Source organism: Branchiostoma lanceolatum, chromosome 3 (genome assembly GCF_035083965.1).
Source record: "Branchiostoma lanceolatum isolate klBraLanc5 chromosome 3, klBraLanc5.hap2, whole genome shotgun sequence".
Classification (NCBI taxonomy): domain Eukaryota; kingdom Metazoa; phylum Chordata; class Leptocardii; order Amphioxiformes; family Branchiostomatidae; genus Branchiostoma; species Branchiostoma lanceolatum.
Genome location: NC_089724.1, coordinates 27,798,658 through 27,814,907, shown reverse-complemented (window position 1 = coordinate 27,814,907; position 16,250 = coordinate 27,798,658). Strand labels below are relative to the sequence as shown.

General features: G+C 41.6%; 1 protein-coding gene across 1 annotated transcript in view; it reads right to left on the bottom strand.

Moving 5' to 3' along the window:
- The window catches only part of LOC136429508 (uncharacterized), a 49,994-nt gene that overhangs the window by 28,268 nt on the left and 5,476 nt on the right, over positions 1 to 16,250 (bottom strand). The window contains exons 6-19 of the mRNA XM_066419340.1: positions 15,683 to 15,978; positions 12,922 to 13,155; positions 12,036 to 12,257; positions 10,473 to 10,919; positions 9,240 to 9,454; positions 7,881 to 8,283; positions 6,490 to 6,885; positions 5,849 to 6,280; positions 5,256 to 5,528; positions 4,574 to 4,696; positions 4,107 to 4,305; positions 3,561 to 3,778; positions 2,277 to 2,672; positions 1,417 to 1,539 (exon numbers count right to left, since the gene is read on the bottom strand). Coding sequence (XP_066275437.1) covers positions 1,417 to 1,539; positions 2,277 to 2,672; positions 3,561 to 3,778; positions 4,107 to 4,305; positions 4,574 to 4,696; positions 5,256 to 5,528; positions 5,849 to 6,280; positions 6,490 to 6,885; positions 7,881 to 8,283; positions 9,240 to 9,454; positions 10,473 to 10,919; positions 12,036 to 12,257; positions 12,922 to 13,155; positions 15,683 to 15,978 — 3,977 coding nt within the window. The remainder of the gene's footprint in view (positions 1 to 1,416; positions 1,540 to 2,276; positions 2,673 to 3,560; positions 3,779 to 4,106; positions 4,306 to 4,573; positions 4,697 to 5,255; positions 5,529 to 5,848; positions 6,281 to 6,489; positions 6,886 to 7,880; positions 8,284 to 9,239; positions 9,455 to 10,472; positions 10,920 to 12,035; positions 12,258 to 12,921; positions 13,156 to 15,682; positions 15,979 to 16,250) is intronic.

Here is a 16,250-nt window from a genome sequence, read left to right as displayed (position 1 = left end):
GACCAGACGCATGACTAGGCCATCTTTCTACATGTACACGTATCACTAATGTAAATCATCCAGACGGGGGGGGGGGGTGCTAAAAGTGCCCGCGCCAACTTTAACATCGTATTACTGCCAAACAATGTATGCTAGGACTACCAAACTTGCTGGCTTTTCCTAAAATTTTGTTGGCAACAATTTTATAATAATGAATTAAGTTTATCATTATTCATGTTGAGATGGCAACGGGTTTCTGACAGGCATTTTATGCAAAAATCACTGATTTTTTAATAACAATGATATACCTCAGGATTTCTTGCACAACTACACTAGTTTTCCTATATGAATAACATGATATGTAATAATATGTATCTTTCATGATTTAATATTCATAATTGATGCTAAATTGATGACGTAATCAGGCAAAATCCAAGATGGCGGACTATATCACTATTTAAGGTATCAGCAGGCTTTTTCGCCTTTAAATTCGTCATACTTGACATTTTCTTTACCTGAAACATTTAGATTAACGTTTCTAGTCTATTTTCAGTGTCCTTTGGGGTCATAAGTGGAAAAAATGTTTTAAAAATTTCAAAATGGCCGATCCAAGATGGCGGATCCCAATTTTTATCCAACTCTGTCATTGATTACCTATATGAGCTGCACTTCTGCTATAAAGATGTCTTTACTCACGGTCACAGTTTAGTCCGTCACTGCTCAGCGTTTGTCCGAGGTGACAGGAACACTGGAAGCTGCCCTCAGTGTTGGTGCAGACTTGCTCACAGCCTCCATTAGAGTTCGCACACTCGTCAATGTCTGTTGGTAAGTAAAAAAGTGATTAGCGCATACGCTCTGACCTGATTCATACCAACTAAAGTAGCTATCCGAGTCGCGATGAAATGAAGAACATCTGCTTAGCATCTTGCACAAGGACCTAATGGCTAGGCTGTGACTTTTACTTCGGTTTTCTTGTGGAATATCGTATAACGTATTCGTTTCTTGAAAGATGCAGTACTTTTTTCTACAACGCATGCTATATACATGGATGGTTTCCCTTCTTTCAGCCTTTATATATTAAATCGTCTTCATGGAAGAGTCCTTAGCTATTTAGTGTACTGTACCCAAACAGAAAAGAATGTTAGAGAAGAAGATATATTTGACATATTACGGAAATGAAAATCGGTCGCTAGCTTTGAAATTGTTGTATATTAAACAGCGATTGAGGCAAGGAACTAGAATTGTGATGGTGGTTCCCCAGGTGCTACCCGAAGCATCCCTTGTTTTCCCGTATGTAATAGGAAGGTATTTGGATATACCTTGTTTATACGAGAAACTTAACATACTTTGCATTCAGAAATTACCTAGAGTACAGCTTTATTCTATATAAACCGATTAACTTAGTGTTATTATGATGCATATGTATATCTTGCTTACCATCACATGAGACACTGTCATTGTTCAATGTGTAGCCATTCTGACAGGAACAAGAAAAACTGCCGATGGTATTTGTGCAGTTCTTTGAACATCCGCCGTTTCCGGTTGCGCACTCATCAACATCTTTTGAAAGAAAATCGGAACAGAAACATAGCCCAAGTCATGAGATGAAGTAAACGTGGTACAATTGTGCATGTGTCTCAACTGAACATGACGGGATCACTAAACGTTCATGACCTTATTGCATCTGAGAAAAGTTGACGGTTCATTTATTCTATACGCATGGAGTCTTGAAAACAACAGTCACTGACTGATTCTTTGCGATTAACGCTTCAGAAAGTATCTATTACATTTGACATCTATTACATTCTGGAGCACATTTAGGAAAACATTCATCATTTCCAATGGATACCATATGCATGCATTCCCCTGATGTATAAGTTTGTTGCGAGGGAGTGGATGGGGTAGCCTCCGTTTCAGGCCTTCCCACTAGCGATTTTTTTAGCGATCTTTTCCTTTTTTTTCTGTGTGGGGGGGGTGGGGGTACCTGCTTGAGCCCCCGTATCTGCTCGGGATCCTGCTACCACTGTGAGCCTTCTTACACGATCCCAAGCAGATACGGGGCCCAAGCAGATACAAGGGCTCAAGCAGATAGACCCCCCCCCCAAAAAAAAGGGGAAAATCGCTAGTAAAAACGGCAGTGATAAGGCCCGCAACGGAGTATAGGGCTGGGGGTGGTGACAACGTCAGCGTGGGGCCTTTATTGATAGGAGACTTCTAAATATTCTAATACGCCAAAAAAGCTTAACAATAACAAACAAAAATTGTAGATGTTGAAAAAACTATTTGCAATAGGTTACCTGTCGCACAAAGGGCGTCCATGTTGCTCAGGGTTTGCCCAGCCTGACACCACGTCGATGATGTCACTCCGCATGCGCCGTCATTGGTTTGCCATCCCCTTAAAGCTACAAAAGTGTTAAGCAGTGGCGCACATGTCTTTGGATTGATGGAACCGCAAATGTGATGTGCAAGAACTTCTTGGGGCTTTTCTAAAGATGAAATTTCGGTCCCGACCGGGATGGATTGACAGTAGGAATGCCAACGGCCCGGTGTACTTGCTTCGTTCGCCTTCCAGCACACCGTCTGCATCCCCTGGGCTTCACAGGCGGTGCGGAGGTTGGCGCTAATCATGTATCCACCCACAGGCACTTTGTAGATGTCAAATCCGTAAAACGAAGGCATCAGTAGAGACTTGCCTGAACAGACAGCAAAAGCAAACAAGAAAAGCAACAATATCGTTATTCGTGATATACACATGATTGTGACAACCCCCTAAAGCCCCGTTCACACTTGTGCGTGTAGGCAATTGCCTGTCGGTTCTGTACTATTAAATTTTGTGAATAGGTAGCCATCCACTCCGTATTTGTAACGTGTATGTCCCAGAAATTCAGGTGTACTGGGCCGTACCGAGAGTATACCTGCGTATCCAAAACAATGAGATGCCTATTGTGCGTAAGATTGCAAATGTCAATACGGACTTTTTATCAGCCCTGTCACATTTGCGCGTATATTAAAGTGCGCGTGAGTTGCACATTAATTAACATTTTTTGTTTAACTAATGGTTGTGAGGAAAAAGTTGTTTTCTACTTCGATCCACCGTTGTGCAGCCTGGTTAATATCGGATCTAAGAAATTGCTTATTCGGCTTCAAACTAAAGCTATAGCTAAACCAAAAACATGTTACTGCGCAACCCATGCAGACTTGTATATACGCCCACAACTGTGACACGGGCTTTACACTTGTAAGCATATCCTGTCCGTATGAGCTGCGTACTAACATTTTTGTCATACGCAAGCGTACGCACAAAACGCACCTCATGCGTATATCAATCTTATTGTGAAAGTCGACGCAGGCATACGTAAGGCATGCGCAAGGCACGGCCTAGTACGCCTGACCATTTTGAAACCACCAAAATCTTTAAGGTCATGGAACGAAGAATCTATTCGCGACTTCTGGATCGGAGTCGATCGGAATCAAACACGTGCAGACAAAGTAACAAAAATTATTGCGAAAATGATTTATCAAGTTAGTTCGATTTCTTACGAACTGAACTCTCTTCATGACTTATGTTCCCTAAAACTTACTTGTTTCACAGATGTATCTGTAGTTAACTGTGCACAATGCGTCCGCCCACATGTTTACGCGTTGACTGTCAGTGTGTGTTCCACGCACAAGATGAGAACAGATTTTGCCGCCGTTGGGTTCCCCTGGAGCCCAGGCAGAAAAGCCACCCAGCGCCGTGCCTTGGCTGTCGACCCACGTCCCGTCCGATAAAGTTAGACCTGCCCAAAACTGAGCAGCTCTGTAATATACAGTGAGAAAATCACAATTTCCTTTTACGTCAATCCGATCTGTTTTTATACAATATTCTAGGAGGTGAAACACAAGTATGATATATGTTGTTGCCTACGGTGAGCAGTATCTTCAAATCTGAGGGAATAATAATATGTGCATGTTACAATCAGCAGCAGCCAAAACAAAATGTGAACTTAACTCATTTACTTCAATTATACAAAAGAGGTCTGTCACGTAAACTTATAGTATGTGACAGATCCCAAATCGTGTAAGATACACGTAATACATATTTTTAGAACAAAGGTATTTTTGAGTTGCACGAACTCGATTCTTACTCGTCTAAACAGTTCTTGTAAAACACCAGATACGCCAGCTCGTTCGAGTCCAGCGGAACGGCGACCATTCCCCCCACGGCGGTGCACCCCGCCTGGGCCGTAGCGTAGTCAACTAGCTCGCCAGATACCGACACATACGTCTTGTTATTGGGCAGATTGATGTAACTATCCGTTGGGCAGCTCGCGGGGAGATCCCAACCTGCATAAACGGGAGTAATGAACGTTTAAGAAATCATCACTTCCAAACCAGTTGAAACGTAATTTCTTTCAAGCAACTTTGCTGATCCAATACGTGCTACCCCATAGCACCCCTCGTTCCCCAACATGCCATGAGATCCGTGAAAATGTATTGGATATACCTAGTGTACACAAAAAATGTTACCAACATCGTATTGAGAAATTACCTGAAGTATATCTTTACTTTATATAAATTGAATCATAATGATACATATGTATATATTGCTTACCGTCACATGAGACACTGTCACCGTTCAATGTGTAGCCATTTTGACAGGAACAAGAGAAACTGCCGATGGTATTTGTGCAATTCTGTGAACATCCACCATTTCCGGTTGCGCACTCATCAACATCTTTTGCAAGAAAACAGGAATAGAAACATAGACGAAGTCATACGATGCAGTACTTAGGTCGATAGTGCATGTATTCAAACCCAAGACGATGAGGTGTCCAAACGTTTTTCCAAGAAAGGAAGGGTTTACCGTTCATTTTATTCTTAACACATAGAGTCAACAGACGTCGAATGATTCTCTGCGCTTCATGCATCTAGAAGTATCTACTCATTTTCAGTTTACTATTGCCGAACAGAATTAGAATAAACATAATCAATTGATCATTGCTAATGATTTATAAAAAATCCATTAATTACGTGTTCCTTTCGAGACCTGATGTTTGTGCCTATATGATTGTGTGTAATCAAACTCATTTGTATGCACCTATTCGTTTACATGTATGTAAAGATGTAGTAGTCATTACGAGAGTCACTGTACTTTTGTTGCGTTAATAAAGAAACCTCTGTGTTTATGTTGCGGGGGTTAGGGGGGGGATGCTGAATGCAATTTCAATGTGGAGATCATTTTCTCGGAACCAATGAAGTGTTAAGTCTTAAACCGTGACAAGACAGTTACTTACCACACTGATAAGAGACTTCTAAATACTTCGATTCGCCAGGACACGGATCACCGAACGCTGAATTACTTGCGACGACTTGACAATCCTGCTGGTTGTCACAAGCGCTTCGAACTACTGATTCGGCGTTGTCGCTGGCGCAGTAGGTCTGTGAGCTGGTGAAGCCACAGAACCACCTATGGACCCGTCCGTAGTTGGCGAAGCTTGTGTGTAGGACGCTTCCGGAGGGACAAGACAACGTAACGGTAGCATATTCGCAACCGCGTACCACGTATGCTAGAAAGGAGGCAATAAGTTTTACGAGTCATGATTGCTTCCAGCATACGAAGGTTCAATAAAATCCATCAGGGCCCTCTCGAGTTGCGGTGTTAGCAGACCGAGACACGCATACATACATACATACACACACACACACACACACACACACACACACACACACACACACACATGCACACTCACTCACATGCACACACACACACACACACACACACACACACACACACACACACACACGAACGCTACGCAACACATAGTCTTCTGGTGAAGGTAATAATCTCTTAACATAAATATTAGCCTCAGATCGCACAGAAAACTACCTGGGTTGATGGACGCGTTTGAGGATGTCTGTATCTGCCCAAATGTAGCCTGGAACCCTGACGCTTCCAGCGAAGAGTTGCTCACAAAGGTAACGTGCATCAAAGTCCCCGTACTGTTCACAACGCCAGGGTTACTCTCGCAAAACCTGCCCAGTAGTACCGAGCTTTGGTTGCTCCCGTCATACACCGCGACGTAATCCGACAAGCAGTCGCCATCATCGGCCAGGTCAAATGTCAGGAAGGTCAGTGACACTGCCATTCCAGACGGTGCTTCGATGCTCCAGCTGCACAGGCTGTCACTGCTGTAGTTCCCCCATCCATGATCTCCGCTAGTTATCGTACCGTTGGTAGCCATGGTAACGTAGGAGGGTTTGTCGCCATTGCAGTGGTATGTCGGCTCCTCCAGCGACACTGCACTGCTTGCTTCTGAAACTAATCCGCCAGTCAAAAATTTAACGCTAACATTCAGTGTTTTTTTTCATGCAATATATGTACACCTTCTGTATAGTATACTGTTTATACATGTATCTATATGCAAGGCAATGATGAGTTCAATATTGAAATTACGACGTACAGATTAAAACAGTATAAAACACAGGTACATCAGATAAAGTTAAAAAAAAATATTTTGCAAAACATACCTCTGGCACAAAGGGCGTCCATGTTGCTCTGGGTGTGCCCAGCCTGACACCACCTCGATGCGATCACTCCGCATGCGCCGTCATCGGGTCGCCATCCTCGTCTTGCTACAAAAGTGTTATGCAGTGGCGCACAATCCTTTGGAACGATGGAACCGCAAATGTGTTGGGCAAGGACTTCTTGAGGCCTTTCCAATGATGAAATTACGTTCCCAATCGGGATGGTTTGACAGTATGAATGCCATTCATCCGGATAAGCCTCTTCGTTCGCCCTCCAGCATACCGTTTGCATCCCCTGGGCTTCGCAGGCGGTGCGGAGGTTGGCGCTAGTCATAAATCCACCCACAGGCACTTTGTAGATGTCAAATCCGTAAAACGAAGGCATCAGTAGAGACTTGCCTGAACAGACAGCAAAAAACAAACCGGGAAATCAACCATGTCGTTATTCAATGGATCAGTTTCCACCATAGCTTATAGCTATCTGCCATCTTGGATCCGCCATCTTGAATTTTCAAAAATACAATTTTTTTCATCAAAGAACCCAAAACCACAACGAAACATAATGCAAAAAGACTAAAAACACTTATTTGGATGGGTTTTTTTTTGCATAACAAATACCAGGTAGTGACGATTTTGAAGAGAAAATTGACTACTGGTATGGTCCGGCATTTTGAATTTTGACCTATCAAATTATCATATTTAATTGATTTAAAACCATAAAAGTTACATGAAATTACATAAGATGTAGCTAATGTAAGAAAATTTTTGACTGTGGTTTAGCAAGAAAACTAAAACCGGAATTAGCGAATTTTGTAAATATGCCTGTCAGAAACCCGTTGCCATGGCTACACCAAAAATTCTAAACTTAAATGATTAATAATTTCTAAAATTTTCAAAAACTTTTCACCTTTAGGCGAGAAATTGACGTATTTCGGAACTCGGCAGATTTTGGCACAGTTTAGTGAGATACCCACTTTAGCTGTATATATCCTTTTTCTCATGCGCCCAAATTATTTTGAATTCGTTATTGATATCTTTAATACTTGCATTTTACAAATCATGAGCCACCCGTAAATGATGACGCACTTTATGTGCATACTTCTATGAAATGTCCCATGCAAGGTCATAAGAAATAAAACTGAATCTGAATATGTATAAAAAAATGGAGTATTCCATTTTGCAAGTGTGCTTCCTCTTTTAGAAAAATGACAAAGACGCAATGTCCGAGCAATATACAGACGAAGCCACTTAATTGCAACCCGGATAAACGCACATCCCCAAATCCCAGTCACTGCATAGTAGCGACTCCGCATATCTGCATCACGCATTGTCACCATGCTGAATAACTGCACCAAAATTTGTATACAGCAAACACCAAACGTCGGTCTACTCACCACATTCCACCGTGGTGCTGCGATTCCAGACTTGTCCGAAGAGCTCGAATGTGTCCCGTCCCCAGTTGATGATGTTCCCGCCGGCTGTGCCGCCGCAGGTCGCGCCGATCTCCGCCTCAGTCAGAGCCCGGTCCCAAACGTTCAGGAGCGAGATTTCTCCGGCGAAGGCATCAGAAGCGTTGAAACCTCCGCCCGGTCTATCCTGTTCCTGGCCTAGAATCCACGTTCCACCCGACGGAATGCTTTGCCCTAGCGCTAGCCCCGATCCAGATGCGATTTCAGTCCCGTTTGCGTACACCTTCCAGTCTCCCGCCGTGCTGGACCACGTGACGCACAGGAAGTGGAGAGAGCCATCCAAGATGCTGACAGCAAACGTAGTAGTTTGCTGATTATTCACATAGACCTGTGTGAAAAGCAAAAAAAGATTGTCAAAAATTACGCTGTTTTTTAACCGCTTTTTCTGGGCAACTGAGAAATCCTCTGTTCTAATCTCACTTGCCATTTGTACTTAGATTAATTGTCGAGAGCTACTTAATGATACCTTAAGGCTTTCACCTTTTTGTTAATCATCAGCCATCAAACTTTGAATACCCAGTAACATAGATAAAGACATGTTTGCATGTGAGTAACAAGGTATTCCAAATATTTAGAATAAGTACCTTCCTTATCTGTCTTATGCTAGGGTCACATTTCAAATCCGGGGCCCGGTCGGGCAGTCGTTGGGAACGAAAAGTCTGATATAAAATACAATGAAAGCTTAAAACGTAAAATTATCTAAGAGCAAAGCTTGTACATATTCATTGATGTACACTTTGATTTTCGTTTCCGCAGACAGCCCGGACGGGGACCGGTTGGGAAATGTGACCCTGGCATAAGTGTGTACACAATGTCAAAGTCATTCATTGATAAGCCACTTGATAAGGTTTGCAAACAAATAGACGTTTCAGACAGCATCTTCTATCGTACATGACCGTATTAGTCACTGACAAATGAAAGTGGATGCTATCTGACCGATTACTAAACTTATCCAGTTGCTTTGATTAATTTTCGTATCGTGTATCTTAGTACCTTGATGTCCAACCTAATCTTTAATCGGATCTAACGGTTGCAAAGACCGTACTGGCAAAAGTTTTTATTGCAACCCAACCTTGGGTGCAATAATTACTCCTTCTACCAGTTGGATACGGTCTATGCAACCATTAGATCTGCTTGGAAATTAGTCCAACCTTAATCAACGCATTTGTCTGACCATTTGTTTGTTTCGGGTTCTAACACAATGCCCGATTTTGTCATAGCACGCCCTATTAGGTACAGAATGTTAAACTGGTATCCACTCTTTGGTTTTCACATTCTTCTTACCTTTATTCTATCTGCACTATTTCCGTACACTACGAAGTCATTATTTGACATGTCGTAGCTGACTGGAGCACCAAGACGAGTATCCTCACTGCGCATGTGCAGACATGTTGTTATCTCGGTCAGTGGTTGGCTAAGGGATGTTGGGAGTTTGACGTAGTTTGCCGTAGACTTCGGCAAGGGAAACGTCAACACATCTGTGGTCCGTGTAGGATAGACTAGTGAAACAGATGGACACTGTTATTAAACAGAGTGATATTTATGACGTCTCTATTGTAAAACAAAGAAAAACAAAAAAGAAAGAAACACTTTCGTTTATGTAGAATATCGACCAATCAGATCTCGCATCCGTGATGAAACAAAGCAACCGACTAAATTTCAAGGTACTTTTCTTTAACATTATAAGCGCTTATAAGAAAAAAAATACGATCTTTATCATCAATAGTGATATCGATAGTAATAGATGCTTAGAAACTGACCGAACGTTAGCATAAAAAAAACTAGGGGGTTGCGCAGGAGCATGTCTTGCCCTGCCATTGTTTCAACCAATCATGCTTTGAAACAAAAGCCAGGAAGAATATGAGGAGTGATCATGATCCATACGTTCGCGGCCAAACCCAGAAATCAGGTACACAACCCAAATTTCGGGGCATAATTACAAAGTACTTATTGTAATCATTACTTTGCAAGCGATACCCAGTAACGTCAGTTGAGATAGACGGTAGAAAATGGGCATGCATTAAGCATGAGGTGTGGGTCAACTTGTTTTGGTGTAAGCCAGATGCCCTAACTTCTTTCTAATTGAGATACGAAGGAAATCCTCATTGGACATTTTGACAATGTCTTCGTACATTTTATGGCATGCGGAACACGACCTACAAAGCTCTGTTCACCATTGTTTTCTCGCCACTTATAATTACCTACTGATTTTCAAAAGAACGTTGACTGGAAAGTACTAATGACAACGATACTTTCACATTTGGTGGATATTAAGAAAAGACTTCATACTATATGATTATGCCCTGAAATTTGAGTTGTACAGCTTTTTCTGAATAAGGCCGAGCATTTATTTATCACCCTTTATATCTTAATTCATGTGAAATTAACTACCATCATGATATAAAATGGCTTTCGAAGAGTTTTGGTAATAAAACCCCTTCAAATTGCGTGTATGTTTTGCAGGACAGCATGTGATTGGATAGGATAATGAGTTAAGATAATGTTTTGTGTATTTACCTAGACGCCCGTAGAGCTGGATCTCCGCCACGAATGGCTCCTGGCCGTGTGACGTTTGCGTGATGTCCACCTTCCAGTAGCGACTCATGGCCACAAACCCTGTAAACGCCTTCACTTGCCTTCCCGCTAAGCCGGAAAAGGAAGTGACGTCAGTCCAACTTCCTGTTGTGTTCACCGCGGTCTTGATGGTGAAGGCGGCAATGTGGTGAGTGGCTGCGTCATCCTCTTCGTAGGTAACCACGCGTATCTTGGACAGCCAATAGTATTCTTTCAAATCGAGCGTGACGTAGTAGTGGTTGTCAGTCACGCCTTTTGGGTGCCAGTAGGTAAGAAGGTTTCCATCTAGCGCCTTGAATGCGTCATACACTATCCCATCGTCATTTTTGGGGGTTCCAGCTGAACTGATGACTGAGCTGAAGTCCAACGTTAACCACGCAGCATCGTTTTCTACATAAAGGCAATCAAGTCCTAGTGAAGCAAACCAGTTGATGTTATACAATCAAACAACTAGATTAGAAGAAGAACTTTATTGCGCGACTATTGTAGCAGGTACAAAGTATGGCAACAACACAGTAAACATAGAACAAGACATAAGTATGGAATAAAACTATTGACTACAACAAAATAAGTATCTTATGTTTTACATTATTAAAGTTGGGCTAATTTTGAGTACCACTATTTTTTCTAATAACAAAACAATCTTTTACAAATTTGCCTATTTTAACATTGTATGGGCTGTTGCATTTGAATATATAGTCAAATCTATCTGTGGCATTGAGCGTCTTAAAATCTGAAGTACTTGAATTGAGAGAGGTGAATAACTCATTGCGTAAAGCATTAGAAAAGACTAGAGTGCACGCCAGAATCATTGGACTAAGTTGTAATCTGCTAGCTGTGAGCTACAAAACTTCGGTCTTTCTTAAGTTTGGTGAGTCAATGGAATCATTTTCTATAAACGTGTTCAATATGCTCAAATGATCGTTTGGAACACGACGAATTGTGCTTTTATGATTATTGCTTTAACGGTTTGGGATGAGGGCTTATGCTGTTTCTACGAGTAATGGCCATGCCAATTATGTTTGAATCACATTACACCGCAAATCTTGTTAAGTTAAAAAGTTAGAATCCTCCCACAAAATAAGGTGTATAGGGCGGTGCCCATCCCCTTTTCATAGCCCTGGGCCACACTGTGGTGCAATCTCTGCAGCAGGGGGCTAGTCCGCTGGTAATGGATTGTGTTTAACTTTCATACTGTTTCAGAAGTATGTACCATTTTTATGAAGTCTATGGTATGACTCAATGCGCCTCTTGCCAAGAGGTGTCCTACCCAGGCACGAACTCGGGCCTTCTGGTTCCAAATTATTTGAACCAGATGTGGTAAGTGACGGAAGCGCGAACCACTGCACTACAGGGACACCTCCCGGCCACAAATTCTGACTTGGATGAAAATGATATTGAAGTTGGGCCTTTCAGTTGCAAAGAGCAGGTTTACCACAGTATCTCTATTGTACACATTTAACAAATAACACGAACAGAGGACCTTCAGACTGTGACATTTCTTACCTTGACCTTCGAATACTTCCACTTCACACAGCGTGAGATAGTCTGTCCGATCGATCAGCTGTACAGACACGTAACGGCCGGTGATTGGTTGAGCACAGTCGACGGTGATGGTCCGACTATGCGGTGGGTCGTCCAGCTGATTGGTTGTTCTCCCGCAGATAGAATTCTGGGATATATCCGAATTCTCTCCCACTCGAACCTGGAACTCTTCAAGGCGTTCTCCTGTGGCGTTACATGGTCAGAAAACAGAACTATGTAACTGAAACATGTACTTCCATATATTTTGTACTTCCATTTATACAATGTTATAATTATACCTGTAGTTGTTATTTAGCTGGAAATGCCTTTCTTGGCTGCCAAGTTCGGTACGATGTGGCGAATGACTGGTTTGTAGAAGTAAACACGCAATATCGAATGTATCAAGTGGCTACGTATGCCACAAGCGGCGCCAAAAACAATATATTAACTTTAAAGGTTGAATAGAGGGTTATGACATCACACAGCCGATCAAATTCAAAAAAGAGGGTTATGACATCACACAGCCGATCAAAGAGGCACGAACTGTCATTTTTACCTAGAGCTCTAAAGCTATATAATAAGATCTAATCTGCTGCTATGCGATTGCAGTTAACTTCGAATTTACCCAGATTGTTTTGGAACAACATATCTATTATCTGTTTGAACTGTTTTAACCATGTGTTCGCTTGTGATATGCGTGATTTTTATACTGTGTAATGTAATGATTTCAATCTTATGTAACTATCAACATATTTCATGTTAAATTTCATGTAAACATGACGATGTAACATGCAAGGTTGATTGTAATAAATCTGAATCTGAATCGGATGCATCAAATGCATCACCAAAAAATCATTTTTTTCCGTACCTTGTTCGTTCCACCTGTTCAAAAGACGGACTCTTACAACGACGTAACTTCCGCCCAAATCGAGCTTCCACCACGGCTCAACTTCGGACTGTGTTTGGGCACAGGCGGGTTCATTTACGTCCGATCCTTTGTACCCGTCGACGGCATGCGACGCTTCCCAACTGCTGAAAAGACTCAACCAACTGCTGTAAACACTACTTTGTTCCGCCGTCTTCCCAACAGCGATGTTGTTACCTGTGTGTAGCGTACAGAGTATATTAGAGATCTCCTTTGACAACCACCACTACACGAAATGGCCTCGTATCCCGGCGTATACGTACAGGGATTCCTCCGGAAATATTCCATATCCCGGTGCGGATTTAGCGTATCCGATATAATTAACGGATACGCTAAATCCGCACCGGGATATGGAATATTTCCGGAGGAATCCCTGTACGTATACGCCGGGATACGAGGCCATTTCGTGTAGTGCACGTTCTTTTTTACCCAGCAACTATAAGATAGTTTTTCATGGCATTTTAAAAATGATACAAATTATCATTGGTTTGTAGCGCTGTGTCGAAAATAATGCTGTCCCAAACGTAGCAAAACCTGCAGCTCATCTTATTTCTATTCAGGATTAAAAGGAATGTCTGCTCTGGATGGCAACACCATCTAGAATTTTGTGTAGTAGTCGTCAACCCCAAGGAACTATCAGCAGACTATCGAAACATTCAATTTGGTAGGTATGAAAAACACGGTTGGGAAATTGTAATTTACCAATGATTGAACTATTCTTGGATAAAGATATGCGGTATCCAATCTTAGTTTACACATTATGATTGCAACTGTCGAAAGGAGATCTCGATGCACCAGCTGAGAAGCTTTTTTGTTCACAGCAGGTATCAGGGAAGTCAGATAAAGTCCATGATATCTAGATAACGAGTATATCAACTTTGGCGATGCTAAAAAAGATTAATGATCACCTATCAGCGAGAGTTACATTACTTTCATATTGTCTCAATTTCGACATGCCATAAAATCAAGGTGTGTTTAGCTTCCAGTAACCGTCACTAAAAGGGCAACCGCACGTCTACTACAGTGAAGAGTTACTAAATCATACACTGATATATTTATCCCTCCATTTCGCGCCAATTGAATAACGGTCGTCTTCATTCACCAGTCCAGATTTCATCCCTGACGATCAGTACTATGATTTAACTTAATTTTAAGCCTTTATCCTTTTTTATCTTCGCCGAGTACTATAGTACTCGGGGTAGATTATGTTTTCGGTTGAGCCAGCTGTTTGGTGGGTCTGTATGTATGTCAAGAGCATAACTCAAGAAACCTTTGATGAGTCTTTATGGTTTTTAGTAGGTGTGTAGTGGTTGTGCAAAGGAAGGTCAAGTCCAAAAATGGTTTACCTTGCGTTTTTCAACAGTACTGCAGCGGACTTTTAAATTTTGTGCGTTTGTATGTAGGCGAAAAAAGTGACGGAAACGTTGATGGATCTTCATGATATTTTGCAGGTGTGTAGATGTTGTGGAAACAGAGATCAAGTTCAAAAATGTTTCTCCTGGCATTTTCCGTCGGTACTGCAGCGGGCTTTGTGTGGATGTGTAATTCTTGTGGACAACATAACTCAAGAAGCTGCTGATGGATCTGTATGATATTTAGTGGATGGGTAGGGTTTACGGAAAGGAAGGTCAAGTTCGATAATGGGCCTTCTAGCGAGTACCTAAGGTACTGCAGCGGAGCTTCAAAATTTAGTGGCATATTTTCTGAAAGTGCTATGGTCATGATATTTGTGTGGTAGATAGTTCATGCCACAAGAAGTAAGTTCTGTAAGTTTGGGCCCCCTAGCGGCTTGTTTAAAACTGCAGTGGGTGTTTTTGTTTTGACATTCGGACACGTATTACTTGAGAAGGGGTGAAGAGATTGTCGTGAAGTTTTGTATGTAGAGAGCTCAGATGGTGCTTTACACAATCGATGTCTAATTATAGAAAACAGGAGCTAATCTGCATAATTAGTAAGGATAATTGTAAATCCATTACATTCCCTAATGGGGCGTGTGACAGTGTTCCCGAAACAGGCCAGCAGAAGGCCTTGCCTAGAAGTGTAGATAAACAGATGGTGTACATAAATAAACAAATGGGGCAGTCTCACTACCATTCAAACAGATGTGTGGGTCCGGTTTTTATTTAAAGTGTTCAGTTTCTGCATTTTTGTCAAACAAACGGTTGGAGACATAACGGAAAGGGAACAAAATAGAAAGCCTTACAAAACACCTAAAAACATGTGAATAACCAGCCGGACCAACTCCTCTGCTCAGAGAGTACACTGCTAGGTATTACAATACCTAGCACCGTACGGAAAAGTAACATGTACTATGTCTTGCAAAATGTGTATGATATGGAATAAAGATTTATTCTATTCATGTATATTGACTGTACCATCTAATTATAACTTTCAATTTTTTTTGATGACCAGTTATAACATATATCAGCACACTATACACATATACTAGTCCTGTACCACCAAATGAGTTTTATCCCTATCTAGACTGGACTCATTCTCCCCCCCCCATCATAACTTTCAAACGGTATGGTGTATGATCAAGTTTGCAGGGGGTGATAAGCATGTAAATATTAATCACTCTCCACAATAAACCTTGATTATTTGGCGAAGATAATGTGTTCGTGGAACTCTAGTTTTAAATTTTTTTTCTTGTGCTGCACCATATTTTTGCCTTCTAGAAATATTTTTAACGAGGTTGGCTTACCTGTACACAGCGTTGCTGCGTGTTCTATCTGGCTCTGGTTCAGGGCAACGTCATAAACCTGTACACAGGAAACGCTTCCTTTGAAGTAGTCCGAACCCACTGCACCGATGCGGGCAGCGTGGTTGGTACCGAGTTCGTACACTCCGATGTCTGTGCTGATGAGTTCGAGTCCCTCGTACCAGAGCTTGAGGATGCCTGAGTAGTAGTTGTACGTTAAACCGACGAAGTTCCACTGGTTGGGTTTGATGCACCGCGCTTGTGTGGTCTGACTGGTGGCAGCATTCCTGCTAAAAACCCTTGGAACAAAAAAGAAAAGGATCATGAGTGAACAACCGGTGAGTTTCTATCCGTTGCTCTACTTTTTTTTACAAACTTTTTTCAGATAAACAAAAGTTACAATACAGAAACATGAAACAAAATAATACATTCGCTAACAAATGAATATCTTGTGGCAATAATCAATTGAAAACAAGGTACAACGATTCCCATTTCTTATTGTGTTTACCTATTTTGTTCCAAAATGTTGCAATATTTTTTCTCTAATCTGTAAATACACTTGACAAAGGTA